Source organism: Podarcis pityusensis, assembly GCF_964106645.2.
Source record: "Podarcis pityusensis genome assembly, chromosome: Z".
Lineage (NCBI taxonomy): Eukaryota > Metazoa > Chordata > Lepidosauria > Squamata > Lacertidae > Podarcis > Podarcis pityusensis.
The window spans coordinates 18,425,555-18,446,091 of record NC_138044.1 but is presented as its reverse complement, the minus strand read 5'-3'; the positions used below and the strand labels follow the sequence as shown (position 1 = coordinate 18,446,091).

Sequence of the window (20,537 nt, the reverse complement as noted above, 5' to 3'; positions counted from 1 at the left end):
GCAATGGCTCTAAAATTCTCCCCACCCCAAAAACAGACCACCTGAAAATTGCTGAGGGTCTCAGTGGACCACTGAATTATTTCTCAGCTTGCTGTAGAAACGGAAATGCACCATGCTAGATGCTGTGTGGTTTTTAGCTGCATTCTTAAATTCCTGCCTGCCAGGCAGAAGGCCTTCTTGGTGGTGGCACCTACCCTGTGGAACGCCCTCCCGTCAGCTGTTAAAGAGATGAGCAATTATATAATTTAGGAAATATCTGAAGGCAGTTCTGCATAGAGAAGCTTTTTAACGTGTAATGTTTTACTATGTTTTTATATAAGCTGGAAGCCACCGAAAGTGGCAGGGGCAACCCAGTCAGATGGGTGAGGTACAAATAATTTATTATTATTATTTTACTGCCTCATGGGATTCTAATTGCAATGCAATAAAATACAACAGAATAAATAAAAGGAAGTGATAAAACACTCCCTTGGCTCTGCTGTGACAGACCAGCCCCATCAGGCCCCTCCTGCCCCTGGATTGTGCAAGCTCGTTGTAAGAGGACCAACTGTTTAGAAACTGTTGCCTGTGTTTTGGTTTTCCTCTTCCCTCCTTGTGCTTTTTCCTTTGTGTATCATGCCTTTTTAAATTTTTATTTTAAGCCTGTAGGTAGGGACTGCCTTGTTTTGACTGTATGAAAGCTGCTCTGGGAGCCTTTTTGACTGAAGAGCCTGGTACAAATGCTTCAAATAAATAAATGAACAAGAAAGACACAATTAAAAACATTTAATGCAAAGAGTGTGCCATCTCCCATCTCCAACCTCAGATCCACAGGCATGCATGGGTGGATTGAAGCTCATCCGTGGACCACACCCTGGGCAGCCCCGGCTCAAAGCTTTCATTGCAATCAAGTGGTATGTAGCTTTTGTTAAAAGAAAGTGGAAAACTGCTAGGGGCAAAAGCTGACTGGGGCAGAGGCGGCCCAGCTTCCCGGGATATGCCAGCAGGGCTGCTAACGCATCAGCAGGTGTTTCCTGCACATGTGGCAGACTTACTCTTAACAGCTTCGATTTTATATGGGAAGTCCAGGCTGCCCCGCGAGGCCAAAGCACCAAGGAAGGCCGCCACATCTGTGGTACTTTGGAAGCACTGAGAGGAGGACTGGACACACTGGCGATTGTCAATCTCCAGGTGAACGATTGATCTGCAGGTATTGGAAGAGGAAAAGAAAGTGGGAGTAAGAAGCAATAATCTTGGATGGACAGGTTCCTAGGTTCCTATAAAATTCAGTTCCTTTTTTCAGAATGATGAGGACCAGAATCTTTGTTTTTAGGGGAAGAGCCATGGGTCAGCTACAGAGCACCTGCTTTGTATGCAGAAGGCCCCAATGGCAAGTTGGGCCAGGAGAGACTCCATGCCAGAAATTCTGGAGTCACTGCCAGTCAGTGCAGACAACAACCTCCTCCTCCCTGCTCCCAGAGAGCCCCAGCCGAGCCACTCACCCGCAGATGTCCACATGGTCCATCTCCCTCCTGCGTCTGTCAACGATGGTCTCATACAGCCTAGATCTTATCTTGAAGACAGCATCACTCACATCTGGCCAGCTCGCCAACGACCGCTTGATGTGGTGCTTTTTGAGCTCCTCTGGCTTGCCATAGTAGGGGAATATCATGTACTCGCCCTGCTCATCCTTCTTGAAGACCACATTGGTGTGAAGAATGCGGCTGAGCTCCCGCAGGAAGTTCAAGGAGTTGTTCTTTAAGTTCTCTGGGGAGGTCAGCACCACCACCACCAAAGTGCCGTCCGCCAGCTTTTCGGGAACGTTGTTGGCACAGTCGAGACCGTCCCACTCACACTCCGCGTTGTTGCAGCCCTGGTCGCAGTGTCCATCAGAGAAGTGGTCCTTGCAGTACTGGTCGTACAGAGGGCTGTGCAGGCAATGGGGAGAGGAGGAGAAGGAGTTGAAAACAAAACTGCCCGATATCTATAATGCCATTATACAGGTCTATGGTGTGGCCACATTTGGGATACTGTGCACAATTCTGGTTGCTTCAGCCCCATAGTCACTCAGAGCAGGGCCTTTAGTGTGGCTGCCCATCCTTTGGAGCAGCATCCCTGATGAGATACGATAAGCTCCACAATCTGTGCTTTTTGGAAACAGTTGAAGGGCCATTTTGTCCCCAAAAGGCTTTCTCAGCTGGATAAATGAGTATTTGACATGAGCGCCCACTGGTCTGGGTTTCACTTGTGTTTTTACATATATTTGTTGTCTTTGGAACTGTTTAAATTATATGTAAATTGCCCTGAGATGATGGTTTAGAAGGTGAATAGTAGCTCAAAAATAAAAATGAGAAGAAGAGGAGGAAGGAGAAGGAGGGGTAGAAGAAATAAGAAACAACCTTTTGCTTCTGGGCCCTCCCTGCTCTTTCCACATACTCTCATCATAAAAAAGCAAGCAGGCACATCCTTTAGCCCCAGAAGTAAATTGTTACTGTTATTATTACTACTACTACAATTTTATTATCTGCCCTTCCACCTAAAGTCCCAGGGTGGGGACTTACAACAATTAAAACATAACTTTGATATCAAAGTGCATCGTGACCCAATGTTAAAAACAGTTTAAACTCCACTCACTTGCACTGCCCCTCCATCTTCTGGCAGTCGAAACCGTCGTACAGGCAGCCGGTGTTGTTGCACTGGGTGTCACAGCGCCCGTTGTTGAAGTAGTCCCAGCACTGGAGGGACTGGGAGCAGTTCTTCCAGGGGTCGTTGAAATTCAGGGAGCAGTCGCCGCCGTCCCAGCCGCAAGCGTGGTTGTTGCACTGGGCGTCACAGATCTTGTTGCCGGCGTGACTGGCACACACAGGGATCTCGCACTTCTCCTCCAAGGGAGGTGGAGTGATGTTCTGGCCAAGACCACCTGTGAAGTCGTAGTCCAAGATGTGGCAGTTCAGACCGTTGAACCGGGCTGGGCAGTTGCAGCGGTAGTGGGGTGGCTCCTTGGCAGGCTGGCAGGTGCCCCCGTTGTAGCAGGGGCTGGAGTGGCAGGGGCTGCCAGAGGAGAACTGGCAGGCAGCTCCGCTAAAGCCCAGTGGGCAGAGGCACCTGGAGCTCTTCTGGGTGGAGATGCAGGTGCCGCCGTTCAGGCACCGCAATGGTCCGCAGCCGCGGGCGTCGTTCTCACACGTGGCACCGTCCCAGTCCTGCAGAGGGCAAAGAGTGGAACGACTGAGACTACTCCAAAGGCAGTCATCAAATCACAGAAGAGTAAAGTGAGAAGGCCTCCAAGGGGTCATTATTATTATTATTATTACTATTATTATTATTATTATTATTATTATTATTATCTGTTAAACTTATTTGTTGCTTGTTACTTGAAGGTCTCCAATTGACTTACAGTAATACATGCACACATGCAAATATTCTCCTCCCAAAAGGGAGGAGAAAAGGGGGGAAAATCAATATATTGTCTAACACAGAGCTTTCCCAACTTTTCATGTTGGTGATACATTTTTTAGGCATGCATCACTTTGCAACACCATAATTCAGTTTTCCTAGCAAACCAGAGGTTAAACTAATCCCTTTTCAGCCCCAGGAGGAGCACGGGGAATATTCACGTGAGACTCCTACACACTGCAGCCAACACACTAATGTGTCACGATACAGTTTGGAAAGCTCTGGTCTAACACAATACTTATGAAAAGAAAAAACAAAAAACACACTCTCTATATAAATAACAAACAACATTAACTATTATCGTCAAATAATAAACCAAAAATACACTCACCCACTAATGAGCAGATTTCCTACCCACTAATGAGCAGATTTCACCAACTATTTCTCCAACTTTTAACCTCACCAACGTGCCCCAAACTCTGTTCTCAGGCCAACTGTTTTATATCAGCAGTGGGTTGGTCAGTGTCCTCCTCCAGGAACTATCCATTATCTCCCTTCAGAGGGGAGCAGCTGCATGGCAAAGCAGGAACGTGGTGGCAAAAGTTTTACCTGCTTTGCCGTTGGTCTGGCTACTGCTTTTGTCCAGCTGCTGGTGGGGGTGGGGGTGCATCTAGCTCAACCCCCTGAATGCTAGAATCCCAGCTAAAGAATGGGCATTACTAACTTAAGTCTGCACATTTTGGTGGGTCCACTCTGAGCAGGACTAGCATTGGTTGCAACCCTAAATTTGCAGTTTATGCTGAAGTCAGTAGAGGTCAGCATACTCTTTACTGATAGCTGCTACAGTCTCCTAGTGTTCAGATGAGCAGAATCAGTTCTTTTTTTTTCAGAGATCATGTGCTCCCCTGTCCACACTTGCCTGGCAGGGTTGCATATATATACATGGGAACTTCTGCGTGTGGAGCAGATGCACTACCTGCTGAACTATGGCCCTTCTCCTAAGAATAAAGCAAGGTTCTAGTCCTCAAAGTTATGAATAAGGGGATGAAATAAACAGAAACATTGGAAGCTGTGTTCTTCCAAGTCAGTGCAATTGATCCATCTAGCTCAGTATTGTCTACACTAACTTGCAGGGGCTCTCTAAGGTTTTAGACTCACTGGATGTGCTCAGCTCTTCCTGGGATTGAACCTGGGGATTGAACATAGGATTTTCTGCATGCAACACAGCTGATTTGCCACCGAACCACGGCCTTTCCTCATCCAGCAATTCCTAAGCATCCAAAACAGATGCTGGCTAGGAAGGGGCGTAAATAATCCCACCCAGCCCTAGAGGCTGCTTCCGTCTCTGAACCCCACAGCTTGTCCTTTAAAACCAAAAGCTGACTACACACCGGAGGGCACCTGCAGATGTAGCCGTGCTGTGTGTTGCTGGCCACTGCACAGGTCCCACCGTTCTTGCAGGGCTGGTTCCGGCAGCCGTCTACCACCGTCTCACAGTGGCGCCCTGGAAAGGGGATGGAGAAAGCCTCGTCAGGTTGCCCCGCCATCACCTCCAACATTTCCCCTGGACCTCAGCAGTAAAACAGCTGCATCTCTCCACCTCCGAAATCCCATGTGCACACTCTTTTACTAGTTAAGGGGGGGGGCCTGATGGATACCTATTGGCTGAAAAGAAGAGGTCTATGCCATCAGGGCAGCCCACTCCACCCCATGTATCTTCTCTAGAAAGGGAAAAGTTGAAGATATTAAGAAGCTAAGAAGAGCCTGCTGGTTCTGGCCAAAGGCACCCCATCTCATCCAGCATTCTGTTCTCACAGTGGCCAACCAGATACCTTCGGGGGACCTGGGCACAAGGGAACTCTTCCCTCCTTGTGATTTCAAGCAACTGGTATTCAAAAGCATTGCTGTGGAGGCAAGAGCATTGCCATCTTGATTAGCAGCAATCTCTAGCTCTCTGTCTAATCTTCTTTTAAAGCAGGCTAGGTTTGTGGCCATCACTGCCTCCTGTGGGGGGGAGTTTAACTATCATCATCATTATATTTGTATACTGCATTTGCACAGTTAAAACTATGTAATTACACAATTACAAAAATGGCCCCGAACAATAAATAAAACACAGGGGGGAGGGGGGGGGAAGCACACAGCAAACCCGAAAAAATTTCCACTTAAATGAAAAGAAGATCTAAAAACAAGCCTGCAAAAAATTAATACCAGGAACAGCAACAACCTCCACTAAGCAATACCCCAGCACAAGAGTCTGTTCAGCAGCCTCATCTTTTGTAGCTGGGAGTCGTCAGGCCGGGCCCTGGCCCTCCCCCACAGGCCAGGTGGGAGAAGGCAGGGAGTAGGACAGTAGGACTCCCAGCTAAGATAGTCTATGCACTTGGAAGAATTCAGGGCAAACAAAAACAAAGTACTTTTTTACACAGTGCATAGATAAACTCTAAAGGGGGGGGGGGGCAAAGACATGGAGCAGGATAAGGCCTATGTTCTCCCTCCACTGTCAGAGCAGAATGCCCCTGAATACAAGCTGCTGGAAACCACAGGAGGAGAAAGTGCTGTTGCATTTGGGTACTGATTGTGGACCTCCCACTGTAGCACCAGGTTTGGTTAATGTGGGAAAAGGATGCTGAGTTGCCCTGATCCAGCTGAATATCTCTTCTTATATTCTTACTAGATACAGTCCATGGCTTATAATCTTTGGGTATATGAACCAACTGAATGTTTGCATTAGGACTGGAGAATACCTTTACTGTCAACATCAGCCAGTAATCCCTGGAGAAAAAGCAAGAGAGAGGAAAACACCAAAGACCATGTGTGTGTTTTTTTGGAAGCCTTGTGGTGCTCACCAGAATACCCCAGACGACACTCGCACACGTAGTCGTTGATGCGCTGCACACAGTTCTGGGTTCCTAGCGGGTCACAAGGGTTGGACAGACACTCGTTGACGTCACCCTCACAGCGCTCCCCAACGAAGCCCAGCAGGCAGATGCAGCTGTAGCCCCCTACGCGGTCCACGCACCGCCCGTTGTTGAAGCACTTGGGGGCGAAGGTGTTGGGGTCAAAGGGTGGGCTGCAGTCGTCTATGTTGATCTCACAGTGCACTCCTGTGGTGGGGAGAGTGATGGGGAGCAGAAGAAGGTGAGAGCTGGATCCCAAGAGGCCGGCTTACAACTTGGCCTAGCATTGATCCATTTTCTTTACATTTCCTGGAGGCACCCCCCAAAACAAATAAATTGAAAAGCTGTATTCCTGTACATACACCAAAACTTTTAACAGTATGCATCTGTAAAACACATTTTAATTAAGTGATCCACAAGTACTGTGTCCAGTTCTGGGCACCACAGTTTAAGAAGTTTATTGATAAACTGGAATGTGTGCAGAGAAGGGAGACCAGGATGATGAAGGGTTTGGAAAAGCCTTGAGGGAGTTGGGTATGTTTAGCCTGGAGAAGAGACAACTGAGAGGAGATACAATAGCCATCCTCAAATATGGAAGATGGAGCAAGCTTGTTTTCTCCTGCTCTGGAGGGTAGGAAGCGAACCAAGGGCTTCAAGTTACAAGAAAGGAGATTCCAACTAAACATCAGGAAGAACTTCCTGATGGTAGAATTGGAGAGCTGAAGGGGATCCCAAGAGCCATATACTCTGCAATGCAGGAATATCAAATAAAGCATCCATGATAGATGGCCACTCAATCTCTGCTTAAAACTTCCAATGACAGAGAGTCCCCCACCTTCCAAGGGAGTCCATTTCACTGTCAATCAGCTCTTAACATCAGAAAACAAGAGCTGTTTCAACTAAAGACAACCAACCAAACCCTGCCCCACCAACTTCTCTCACTACCAAGGAAATACAGAAAGTGAATACCATGGTACCTCTGGATACGAACGGGATCTGTTCCGGATACCCGTTCGCATCCTGAAGCGAATGCAACCCGCGTCTGCGCATGCGGCGAAACCCGGAAGTAACGTGTTCCGTTACTTCCGGGTCACAGCGGAGCGCAACCCAAAAGCGCTCAACCTGAAGCATATTTAACCCAAGGTATGACTGTAGAAAGAGAACCTACTCAGGTGGCACTGCCACAAAAAGCAAATACACTAAGCATACACTAAGCAAAAGAAAGTACAGTGGTGCCCTGCAAGACGAATGCCTCGCAAGACGGAAAAACCGTTAGACGAAAGGGTTTTCCGTTTTGGAGTTGCTTCGCAGGACGAATTCCCCTATGGGCTTGCTTCGCAAGACGAAAATGTCTTACGAGTCTTGAGATTTTTTTTCACTCCCCCCCCTTTATCTAAGCTGCTAAGCCTTTAATAGCCTTTTAGCAGCTAATCCGCTAAGCCTTTAAGCTTTTAATAGCCGCTAAACCGCTAATAGCGCTAATCCGTTAAGCCGCTAATAGGGTTGCTTCGCAAGACGAAAAAACCGCTAGACGAAGACACTCGCGGAACGGATTAATTTCGTCTTGCGAGGCACCACTGTAAGTTTTACAACCCCATCCCCCTCTCTCCCCCATCCTTATACTGTATACAACAGTCTAATGCAGCGGTTCTCAAGCTGTGGGTCCCCAGATGTTGTTGGACTACAAATCCCATCATCCCTGAGCTCTGGCCTTGCTAGCTAGGAATGATGGGAGTTGTAGTTCAACAACATCTGGGACCCAAAGGTTGAGAAACGCGGCGAAACCCAGAAGTAACACGTTCCGTTACTTCCGGGTCACCACGGAGCGCAACCCAAAAGCGCTCAACCTGAAGCATATTTAACCCGAGGTGTGACTGTAGAAAGAGAACGTATTTGGGTGGCACTGCCACAAAAAGCAAATACACTAAGCATACACTAAGCAAAAGAAAGTAAGTTTTACCACCCCACCCCCCTCTCTTCCCCATCCTTATACTGTATACAACACACTAATGCAGCGCTTCTCAAGCTGTGGGTCCCCAGATGTTGTTGGACTACAAATCCCATCATCCCTGAGCTCTGGCCTTGCTAGCTAGGAATGATGGGAGTTGTAGTTCAACAACATCTGGGACCCACAGGTTGAGAAATGCGGCGAAACCTGGAAGTAACGTGTTCCTTTACTTCCAGGTCACCGCGGAGCGCAACCCAAAAGCACTCAACTTGAAGCATATTTAACCCGAGGTATGACTGTAGAAAGAGAACTACTCAGGTGGCACTGCCACAAAATGCAAATATACTAAGCATACACTAAGCAAAAGAAAGTAAGTTTTACCACCCAATCCCCCTCTCCCCCCCCTTTTCTTCCCCATCCTTATACAGTGGTACCTCGGGTTACATACGCTTCAGGTTACAGACTCCGCTAACCCAGAAATATTACCTCGGGTTAAGAACTTTGCTTCAGGATGAGAACAAAAATCGTGCTCCTGCGGTGCGGCGGCAGCAGGAGGCCCCGTTAGCTAAAGTGGTGCTTCAGGTTAAGAACAGTTTCAGGTTAAGAACAAACCTTCAGAACGAATTAAGTACTTAACCCGAGGTACCACTGTACTGTATAGAACACACTAATGCTGTGGTTCTCAACCTGTGGGTCCCCAGATGTTGTTGAACTACAACTCGCATCATCCCTGATCTCTGGCCTTGCTAGCTAAGGGTGATGGGAGTTGTAGTTCAACAACATCTGGGACCCAAAGGTTGAGAAATGCGGTGAAACCCAGAAGTAACACGTTCCGTTAATTCCGGGTCGCCGCGGAGCGCAACCCGAAAGCGCTCAACCTGAAGCATATTTTACCCGAGGTATGACTGTAGAAAGAACCTACTCAGGTGGCACTGCCACAAAAAGCAAATACACTAAGCATACACTAAGCAAAAGAAAGTAAGTTTTACCACCCCATCCCCCTTTCCCCCTTCTCCTCCCCATCCTTATACTGTATACAACACACTAATGCAGCGGTTCTCAACCTGTGGGTCCCCAGATGTTGGACTACAAGTCCCATCATCCCTGAGCTCTGGCCTTGCTAGCTAGGGGTGATGGGAGTTGTAGTTCAACAACATCAGGGACCCACAGGTTGTCTCATAACAAATGTGATTCATCAGTAGAAAGCACAACCTGGAAAAAGAGACAATGCACGTACTTTTGTAAACCAAGAGAATCTTTCAGAAAAATTATTTTAAAAAAAGGAAGAAAGTAAAAGCTGGAAAAATGAAAAAATAGTGTGTAGGTTTATCACCCACCCTCTCCCCTCCCTTCTCCCCCCTCCCTCTGGATATTGTTTTACACTGAACATAAACCAAAAGACTTTATAATCTGACCAACAAAAAAGAGACATTGCATGGTTTTTTTGTAGTCAATGAAAAACTTTAATAAAAATTATTTTAAAAAGAAAGGAAGTAAGAGCTTTTCAACAGTGGAACTGACTCCAAAGGGTGGTAGATTCTCCTTCCTTGGGAAATTTTCAAGCAAAGTTTGGATGCTTTAGTTGACATTCCTGCATTGCAGGGGGTTGGACTAGATGCCCCTCAGGGTCCCTTCTAACTCTTCTATAATTCTAATTCTTTGGGACTAATTATTAGTTTTCTGTGGAATTAGTGAATGAAATGAAGCTCCACCGTTCTCCTGCAGAGGCATATCTATGCTTTGTTCCTCTTGCCAGCCTTAATTTGTGAACCAATTTTTCTTTAAGGGCAATACACTCTTTCAGGTTTGCACATTTTAAGTCCTTCCAGACTGCAGCTATCACCCTGTGTGCAGCTACTAAGAGAAATCAAATTAGTGGTTTATTCATCAAGTCCTGATATCCACTTAAACCCATACTCAGTAACGCTGACAACACACCTGAGGGCACCTGCAGATGTAGCCGTGCCATGCTGATGAGTCATTTTACTTATCTCTAATTAAACACTTGTTCTCTAAAAATTTCCACCAGGTACATCCACCAAAAATGCCAACCAATACCCCTGCCTCCACACTCTTGGCAGCACATATGTGAAGCAGCTTTATAAAAACAATTTGTTCCTGCTTTCTCTCAAGACCCTCCCAAATTCATAGCAATGGGCACCATCTTGGGTGGATTCAAAGGCATGGAAGTATTTGTCCAAATGTGCATCACGGGGTTGTTTCGTGAACTGAGGGGAGAGAACTACACAGGTGGTACTGAGAGTCTTGGAGGAAAGGTGGAATGTTCAACATAGTCATAAATACACAAATAAGACAAACCAGCTGCCAACCCAATGGCATTCCAGTCAGCTTCCTCGAAATAAGGTCCCATGAAAACAGCAAAGGAGAACGCGAGTGGGGAGAAGCAATGTATTTCACTTTCAATCAAGGCAAGACCCTTCCCCTGCAAAAAGTCTTGATAGAACACTGTGCCCCTTCTCCCGGCAAGTTGCTGAATACCCCTCCCACACCTTCTGAGACGGACACACACACTTACACATACAACACCCCTTTGCAAAAGTGTGTGTAGGGGGAAGCTATTCAGTCAGCCCTATATGCAAAGTCTCCCAACCGGCATTCAACCTGCACTTCATGCTCTACCACTTAACCAAAATCTCAATCCTCAGGGTTTTCAATAAATTTGGGGTTTAAATAGGAACATTAGCAAGCTGCCTTGTACTGAATCAGACCATTGGATCCATCTAGCTCAGTACTGTCAACACTGATCAGGAGTAACAATCCAGGATTTCTACCAGGGAAGGATGGGTCTTTCTCCAGCCCTACCTGGAGATTCTGCTGAGCACTGAACCTGGGACCTTCTGCATTCAAAAGCAGACACCCACTGAACTGATGACTTTTAAGCCAATACAGAACAGACTGATAGAAATACTCCACCCCCCCCTTAATCAAGTGGGACACCCCTAAAGACTGGGTCTTTACCTACCTGCCCATGCCCCTGCTTCCATCCAAACCCACATTTACCTTGAGTCCCTCGGGGACAAGAGCACTTGTAGGTGTTGATGAGGTCAATGCAGGTCCCCCCGTTCTGGCAGGGGTGGGAAAGGCACTCGTTGATCTCCTCTGAGCAGTTGATCCCGTGGTAGCCAGCAACACACTACAAGGAAAGGTAGTCCAATATTCCCGAGTTGAAATGAGTTCTAGAGGGGTAGGAGATTTCCTCCTTCCCACCTTGGAAGGCAGCCCCTCGAAAGGGAGCCCACAATGGAAAATGCCAAAACCAACTTGTAGTATATTTTTAAAAATGCAACCAGATGAAAAATAGACAAACTGTACCGTCCTCAAATCACCCACCCCACCAAAAATGGCTAGTGCCTGAGCTGCTGTAATGTCACAGGAGCTGCAAGCGTACGAGCCGCTGGAGGGTCAGGTTCGCAAGGACTGGCCAAGACTGAACTGTGCAATCTTGCCCCGGGAAGTGGAGAAAAAAACTGGGGGCTGAGACTGGGGTGGGGACTTTGGGTGGGCATGGCATGGTGTGTTGTGAATATTTCTGAAGCTCATGGTCAAGCGATTATCAAGGCTCCTTAGACATAATAAAAAATACTTGCATTACTTGGCCTTTCATTATGAAAAGCCAAAAGATGTTTAGGTGAACTCCACTCTGAAGCAGCATTACGATTTCAGCTAGCTTTGAAGTCTGCAAGGGAAGCGCCCAAATGTTCTATCATGCAAGAGCTTATGAGGCTGCCTCTGTCCGCTGATATGCATTACATTGGAAATGTAGGCTGGCACAAGCAGGGGCAAAGGTGCTGCCTTCTACCCAGCCAGACTGCCGAATCATAGGACTGTAGAGTTGGAAGGGACCCCAAGAATCATCTAGTCCAACCCCATGCAGTGCAGGAATCCCAGCTAAAACATCCCTGACAGGTGGCCCTCCAACCTCTGCTTCTAAGCCTCCAATGAAGGACAGCCCTCCATCTTTTAACTAGCTTTTGCCAGGCGTGCTGGCAGGGAGTGAACCTGGGATCTTTTGTTGGCATAGGAGATGCTCTGCTACCAAGTTACAATGTACCCCTTTCCCTGGAAACTGTGGCTTTTTTTCAGGGTGGCTGTAAACTACCCAGCAATCTGAAAATATCTATGATGGAGGCATGTCCTGTACTTCGTTCTGATGTTCCACCACATCTCAGGACATGTACCCAGCTCCGCTGGCAATGCACAAACCCAGGTAAAGGAGGGTTCACCCTGTGTCCACTGCCCCCCCACGCCACCTCCCTTCTGAGCACCAACCGTACCTCACACGAGTAGCCCCCTAGGTAGTCTGTGCAGGTGGCCCCGTTCTGGCACGGGTTGGGGGAGCACTCATCCACCTGCTCCTCGCAGTAGCTGCCTGTGTAGCCGGCCTGGCACTGGCAAGAGTGGGTGTTGCCCCTGTCCACACAGAGCCCAGAGTTCCTGCATAGGTGCACCACCTCGACGCCTGCAAAGGTATAGGAGGGAGGTCAGGTACAAGTAACAGGTGTGGGTGTGTGGGAGAACGCCTCCTCAGTGATGTTTACTCCCAGACCATGGAACACCCTCCCAAGAGAAGCCAGACCGGCTCCTTCCTTGTCACACTTCCACAGGTGAAGACTGTTTTTATTCCAGGAGGCTTTTAGGAAATAACTGTTTCTTTAAAGGAATGGGTGTTTCTATATGGTGTTCATCCTCATTATCATCATCATCATCTGTCATGTGCTTCTTATCCCCCCCCCCCCCCCCCGTTGGGAGTTTAATTTGCTTTTAAACAATTTTTAAAATATGTTTTTAGCTTTTTGTATTTTATCTGTGTTGTTTAAATTTGTGTAAGCTGGTCCCTAAGAGCCGGAAGAAATCTGTTTATGTATGCAACTACAGCAGCTCGGATTTTGTCTGTGTGTGCTGTAATATATTAAAAAAATATAAACCAATAAACACCTCACTGCAACAACTATCAAATACTGAACCACTTCAAAACGAAATGCCAAGCACCAATCTATGCATCTGGCTGGGGCCAGCCACCCCTCACCGGGTCCTGCCCTGGCCAGAGTCTGCTCCCAGGACAGACCAAAGAGGGAAGACAGAGGAAGGGGAACACAGCAAGCAGGATGGGGCCTTCTTACCTTGCTGCCGTGCAGCCACCTCACAGGAGACATTGGGGACATCGCAGTAGAGTCCAGTCCAGCCACTGGTGCACTCGCAGCGGTACAGGTTGTCTGTCTGCCAGCACTTTCCGCCGTTCTTGCAGGGTGAGGAGTCACACCAACGCACCAGGTTCTGGGGGTGAAGAATCAGAAGGTTTGTGGGTGCAACAGCACCAGGGCCAGGGTAGGGTGGTACGGAGAAGGGGCTTTGTGGGTTCAACCCTGCGCAGCTGGTTGAAGGACACGGCCCTGAAGATGCCAGGGTGGAGGGGAGTCAACAGCCCTTCCAAGTGCCATGTGATTCCAACTCCTGGCAGCCAGCATAGCCATGGATGTTGATGACAGGAGTTGTAGTGCAGCAACACGGTTTCCCATGGCTAAGCAATGTTTTGTTGTGTTAGCCATGGTTTGGCTCAGCAAACCACAAATCATCTCACAGACAAGCAAGGCCACAGTTTGTTTCACCATGCTTGGTTTCCCCAGCTGCTCTTGCAATGTGACTTTGGGGTTGTCAAAGAACCAGAGTTAAGTAAGGCTGATGGGGAATGCACAGAATGCTGAACTATCCTTAAGCCAGCAGTATACCTTGGTTTCACATCATGGTTTGTTGCCAGGTGAAATGAACCACTGTTAAGTTTGCCAGGTGGGGTTCAGACAGTCAAACAAACCATTGGCAAGCTAAACAAACCATGAGTTTGTGCTGGGTGCGAACTAGGGCTGCTGCCTCTCTGCTCTGACCTCAACACTTCAGCCATTTGCTCCTCACTCTGTGAGCCCACCCACCCCAAGCCCCCAGTGAAACAACAGAAGCAAATGAACTGGGAAAGGCAAGTCCCACTCAAGGTCAGGCTCTGCAGGCAGAACTCGTTTGGCATCCAGTGGGGTCTTGGCCCCCTTACCTGACAACTGAGGCCAGTGTAGCCCTGAGGACAAGTGCACTTGTAGGTGCCGTAGCTATCCTGGCAGGTGCCGCCATTCAGGCAGGGTTTGGAGTCACACTCGTTGATGTCGTGCTCGCAGTAGATTCCCGTGAAGCCAGGTGGGCAGACACAGGTGAAGGTGTTGATGCCGTCCACACATGTGCCCCCATTGAAGCAGGAGCTGAGGGGCAGAAGGAAACTGGCTGTGCCATCAAAGCTCTCCGTTGGAAGCTGCCTTATAGCAAAAGCCAGAATGCTGGGTCCGTCTAGTGCAGTACAGAGTACACTGACCACCACCAGCAATGGCTCTCCAGGGTTTCAAACAGGGAGTTTACCCAGCGTGACAGAGTTGCCATTGGGGATTGAACCCAAGACTCTTTCCATGCAGAGTGTGTGCTCTACCACTGAGGCTTTCTGTGGCCTTTCCCCAAAATGTAAAATAGTATTCTAGATCTCATGATTTTAAATGAAGGGCTGAATTACACAGGAAGCTGCTTATACCTAGTCAGACCATTGGGTTCACTTGGCTCAATAGTGCCTACACTGACTAGCAGCAGCAGTAGCTGTCCAGGGTTTCAGACATATTGAGTTTTTAGGGGAGGAGTGAAAAATGGCATTTTGGGTGCTTCTACCCTTAGTCGAGATTCCTGTATTGCAGGGGGTTGGACCAGATGACCCTCAGGGTGCCTTCAACTCTAGTTTTATGATTCTACAGCTGCAAAGTTAGTCCACAGCCAATGTCTGCTGAAATCTCAGAAGCCAGAGAGGGCAACAAAGCAAGATCCAGTATGGTGTAGTGCTTAGAGTGTTGGACTCAGACCTGGGAGACCAGGGTTCAAATGCCCGCCCCACTTGGCCATGAAGCTCACTGGGTGATCTTTCTCTCAGCTCTAACCTATCTCACAAGGTTGTTGGGGAAGGTAAAATGGGCTGAAGGATTACCACGTACCCCAACTTTAGCTCCTTGGAGGAAAGGTGGGATATAAATGCAGTAAGATAAATGAAAGTAAATAATTAATGTTAAGGAAGACCCGTGCCATGTTTGTCTTCCTGCAGGAGAACTTGCAAAGCTACACTTGTAGCAAGTGCAAACTGGTTGGCTTGCTGGAAGAGAAGGTACAACAACCTGAGGTCCAAATAGTCAACACTTTGAGGTATAGGGCAAGATGCAGACTTTCGCGATAGAGCTGAGTGGACTGTGACAGAACAGCAACACAGGCGCCCCAAGGGAGGAGGAAGATTGCTCATGGCAAGAGACCAACCCCTGGAGGAACGTGACGCACACAAGTAGGACTGTCAGGAACCATGCTGTGTCATTAGAACTGCGAAATCGGTTCCATGCTCTCACCTAAGACACTGATTCTGGGGCAGAAGAGTTAGGACAGCAGTTACGGAACTTAGACTACACTAAGGTAGCTGTGAAAGGTACAGTGCACATAATGATTCCTGTCACCCCCAATAGGAGGAATAGACAGGAGGAGATGGACTTGGGAGGTTTTTTTTCCATTCTTGATCTAACACTTTCAGATCCCGAATGAGTATGCTGATAATCCACCTGCTACCTTCCAAGGAAATGATCTCGGGAGAAAGGGAATTGCAGTCTGGAGAAGGCAAGTTGAGAGGAGGAGGAGGAGGAAGTACTAGAACCATAAGGTTCCTGCCTTTGTAACCTATTCCAGTAATATCCAGATCAGCTTGAAGAGACGAGAGGGGAAGACTCAAGAACAGCAGCTGCAGACCTTAGAACACTCCAAGGCGATTTGGAAAGCACCGTGTACAGAACGATTCCTGCCACTCCCCAGAGGAGGAAGAGACTGTTGGTGGTAGTAAGTGGCAAGAGGCAATAGTTTTCGGAGGAAACAGGAAGTCCCAAGAGGTGTCTTCCAGGTGCAAAGATTTGCAACGTGACAGAGAACTTGCCAAGTCTTATAAAGCCCGCTGACCACAACTTCAACATATAGCAAGGGACTATGAGACTGGGCAGGAAGCTGAAGAGCCTTGGGGCACAGGTTGTCTTTTCATCGCTTCTTCCTGTTGAAGATCATGGCCCAGGAAAAGAGGAAAATACTGAAAGTAAACCACTGGTTGTACAGGTAGTGTCATCAGGAAGGGTTTGGCTTCTTGGATCACCATCTCTGCTTCTTTGAGGAAGGAATTCTGGGTCGTACCTCACAGCGGCTGGCAAAAATGTGTTTGGTAAGAGTCTAGCATACCTGATCAGGAGAGCTTTCAACTAGATTCTGAGCAGGAGGGCAGGCAGCATTACAGGTGGCAGAAGAACACCTGGTACTAGGGATAGTAGCTTCATTGGTGCACAAGAAACTGAGGTGGTCCTTGCCCTGCTAAAGGGCAAAGTACTAGAGGAAGGAAGCAACTGGAGGGAATGATTCATGGTTCCAGTTGTCTCTGCACAAATGCAGAGCATGAGAAACCAACAAGACGAATTGGAGCTTTTAATGCAGGATGGCAAATATGACCTGGGAAGCATTACTGAAACCTGGTGGGATGAGACTCATGACTGAAATGCAGGAATTGAGGGGCATAAACTGTTCAAAAGGAATAGACCAAACAGGAAGGGAGGGGGAGTAGCATTATATGTAAAGGAGGTCCAAACTTGTGAATAAATCAATGACCTGCAGCATGGAAAGCATATTGAGAGTATACGGGTAAAAACTGTAGGAGAGAGAAACAATACTGATCTTACTATGGGGGCTTTCTATAGACCACCAGGTCAGACCTGGATGGTGCTTTCCTAGAGCAGATTTCTAAACATTCAAAAAGGAGAAATAAAGTAGTAATGGGAGACTTCAAGTACCCCATATCTGTTGGAACTCAAACAATGCCAGGAATGTAAGGTCCAACAAATTCCTCCACTGCATTGCTGACAATTTCATTTCCAAGAAGGTGGCAGAAGTAACAAGTGCATCATCTATCTTGGACCTGGTCCTCACCAACAGGGAGGAACTGATCAAAGAATTGGAAGCATTTGGAAACTTGAGAGAAAGTTTCATGACACAGAGGCAAGGGAAAGCTGAGCATAGTGAGACATGCACTCTGGACTTTAAGAAGGCTGATTTCAAAAAGCTTAAGGAGATCCCATGGTCAGAAATACTCAAAAGGGAGTCCAAGATGGGTGGGAGTTTATTAAATGAAATATTGAAGCTCCAAATGCAGAAAATTCAAACAAGAAAGAAAAGTTGGAAGTATCTAAAGAAACACTGGTGTGGCTGCATAAGGAGCTTACAGATAAGCTGAGATTTAAGAAGGGCATGTATAAGAAATGGAAGAAAGAGGAAATCACAAAGGAAGAATGTACACAAGTAGCCAACAGTTGCAGAATGAATGGCAGGTTCTGCACTTAGGCAGGAAGAACTAGCTGCACAAAGAGAAGATAGGGAACACCTGGCTTACTAGTAGTACATGTGAAATGGGTCTATGGGTCTTGGTGGACCACAAGCTTCACTTGAGCCAACACTGTGATGCAGCAGCAAAAAAAGCTAATGCTATTCTAGGCTGCATCAACAGAAGTATAGTCTCGAGATCAAGGGAAGTAACAGCCCCGGAAGCCAACCAGGCAGTCACAGAAAAAGACATTGCCTTTTTTTATTCTGCCTTGATCAGACTACATCTGGAATATTGTGTCCAGTTTTGGGTGCCACAATTTAAGAAGAATGTTGACAAGCTGCAGCATGTGCAGAGGAGGGCAACCAAGATTATAAAGGCTCTGCAATCAAAGCCTTATGAGGAACAGTTGAAGTAGCTGGATATGTTTAGCCTGGGAAAGAGGAGATTGAGAGGGGATATGATAGCTATCTTCAAATATATAAATGGCTGTCACATGGAAGATGCAGCAAGCTTGTTTTCTCCTGCTCTGGAGGGCAAGACTCGAACCAATGGCTTCAAGCTACAAGAAAGGAGATTAAGGAAGAACTTACAGTAAGAGCTGTTTGACATTGGAACGGACTCCCTTGGGAGGTTGTGGACTGTCTTTCATTAGAGGTTTCTAAGCAGAGTGTGGATTGCCATCTGTCATGGATGCTTTAGTTGAGATTCCTGCAAAGCAGGGGGGTGGACTAGATGACCCATGGGGTCCCTTCCGACTTTATGATTCTAAGGCCATTTGATTAGGGTCCAGAGCCCTCTTGCCCATCACCAGAGTAGACTATGCAAAATAAAAATTTGCAAGTGATGGGTGTGATTTATACCAACACTGCGGTGTGCAGAAAGTTGGTTCTCTTGGGATGAACCATCCCCACTCACACACAGGAGCATGACTATAGCCAAGCACATTGTTTTTTTTAAAAATGACGTTCCAACGTTATTTCTGGCTCCTGAATTACCTTTCTGTGCAGTCGGGGGTGTTATGCTCGCAGTGGATCCCGCTAAAGCCAGAAGGGCAAGTACAGGTGTAGCTGTTGACACAGTCCGTGCAGTTGGCGCCATTCTTGCAAGGGTTGCTGGCACACTCGTCAATGTCCTCCTCACACTTGGGGCCCCGGAAGCCAGCGAGGCAGTCACAGAAAAAGGCATTGATGCCATCGGAGCAGGACCCGCCGTTGTGGCAAGGATCTAGAGGTAGTGGGGAAAGGGGCAGCGATGGACTCTCATTCCATGGGGCTGATGGTTTTTTTAATTATTTTTTTGAGGCTGCCTTGGCCTCTGCAAAACTTCCCACATTCTTTCCTAAACCTTCTGTGTGAACTGAACGCACAATTCGCCCCAGCCTTTGATAACTCAGTGCCCTGTTATTTGTTTATCTAGTTAATAATAAACAAAATAAATCAAAGATAAAGCTTACAGAAACACTGCTGCAGATGGCTGCAAACTGTACACAGCTGAACATTATCACTGAACAGTCTTCCAAAACATTACAGAAAATGCCCATTTTCCCATGAAACCTGTTTTCCTGGCTTAGATGTAGCCTTTTGTAGTAAGTTAGCATATCACAGTTACTGCGGAGCAAATGTTCTCATTTCTTTCAGACATAGCAGGAGATAGGCTTCTCCAACCCCCAACCCTATTACAATCTTAGTTAAAAGTTAAAAGGTTAAACACTATTTCTTGATCATTTTCCAGAAGAACATCTTTTACATTAACCAAGCAGAAATATTTTATGTTCGAAGGGTATATGATATCCTCACATAGCAGAGATCTTATTAGCCTCAATGAGTTTCCAGAATATTTATATTTGAGAACAATTCCAATATGTCAATGAATTTTCACAAGACCTCATGTTAAGAACACCAGAAGAGCATGCAGGATCAGGCCAAATGGCCCATCAAGTCCAGCATCCTGTTCTTTTCTGTTCCAATCAACCCTTCTTCCCAGGGAGCTCTGGGAAATTGTAACTCTGGGAAGGAATAGAGGGGTCCTCTTAACAACTCTCAGAACTCCTTTATAAACTACAGCTCCCTGAATTCTTTGGGGGGAAATCTTGACTGTTTAAAGTGATGTGCAGCAGTGCTTTCAATATATGGTGCAGATGGGGTCCAGGTCTCCCAGGGCAACCCACTCCCCAGCCTCCTTGAGGCTCTTACTAGGCTGGCAGTCATCAACGTCCGTCTCGCAGGTGTTGCCTGTGAACCCAGGTTTGCAGACACACCAGTAGCTACCATTCGTATTCTGACATGCGGCACCATTCCGACAAGGGCTCTTCACGCACTCGTTGATGTCGATCTCACAGGTTTGCCCTGAGAAGGCAATTTGAATGGATATTTATTTTTTACATATTTCATAAAATTTATAGTTTGATTGCTAAAAAAAATAATATCTCAAATGAGGCTTATGAAGATTAAACAATAAAATTGCCACTAAGAAAATTAGCGATATTTTAAGACATACAAAAATTGAAAACAACAATAGATTAAAAACAGCTTAAAACTTGTACCGACTTCCTAAACATCTGGACAGGCTGGCCTATACAAAATGGTTTTGGCAGGTAGTAAAGGAAGGAAAGTGCCTGCCTGACATCAATAGGCAAGGAGTTCCAAAGTGTAGGTGCCGCCATACTGAAAGATGGGAGCTCTTACAAATTTGGAAAGGGTATTATGTGGCAACTGTAACAGTGCCAGTTGTATTCAAGTAAGTCCTCAGAGTAGTGCCAGGGTGTGGAGGACTCCCTGGTCCTGAATGGGGTAACAGTGCCCCTGAAGGACCAGGTGCACAGCCTGGGAGTCATTCTGGACTCACAGCTGTCCATGGAGGCGCAGGTCAATTCTGTGTCCAGGGCAGC

General features: G+C 47.0%; 1 protein-coding gene across 3 annotated transcripts in view; it reads right to left on the bottom strand.

Moving 5' to 3' along the window:
- The window catches only part of NOTCH1 (notch receptor 1), a 95,750-nt gene that overhangs the window by 9,727 nt on the left and 65,486 nt on the right, over nt 1-20,537 (bottom strand). For all 3 annotated transcript variants that reach the window (XR_013981396.1, XM_080989691.1, XM_080989692.1), the window contains 11 exons: nt 19,843-19,995; nt 18,646-18,874; nt 14,285-14,486; nt 13,365-13,518; nt 12,519-12,703; nt 11,245-11,377; nt 6,225-6,482; nt 4,767-4,879; nt 2,614-3,182; nt 1,482-1,907; nt 1,035-1,183 (listed from right to left, as the gene is read on the bottom strand). Coding sequence is in view for 2 of the 3 variants with exons in the window: in XM_080989691.1 (XP_080845817.1) it covers nt 1,035-1,183; nt 1,482-1,907; nt 2,614-3,182; nt 4,767-4,879; nt 6,225-6,482; nt 11,245-11,377; nt 12,519-12,703; nt 13,365-13,518; nt 14,285-14,486; nt 18,646-18,874; nt 19,843-19,995 (2,571 nt within the window). In the remaining variant the exon portion in view is untranslated. The remainder of the gene's footprint in view (nt 1-1,034; nt 1,184-1,481; nt 1,908-2,613; nt 3,183-4,766; nt 4,880-6,224; nt 6,483-11,244; nt 11,378-12,518; nt 12,704-13,364; nt 13,519-14,284; nt 14,487-18,645; nt 18,875-19,842; nt 19,996-20,537) is intronic.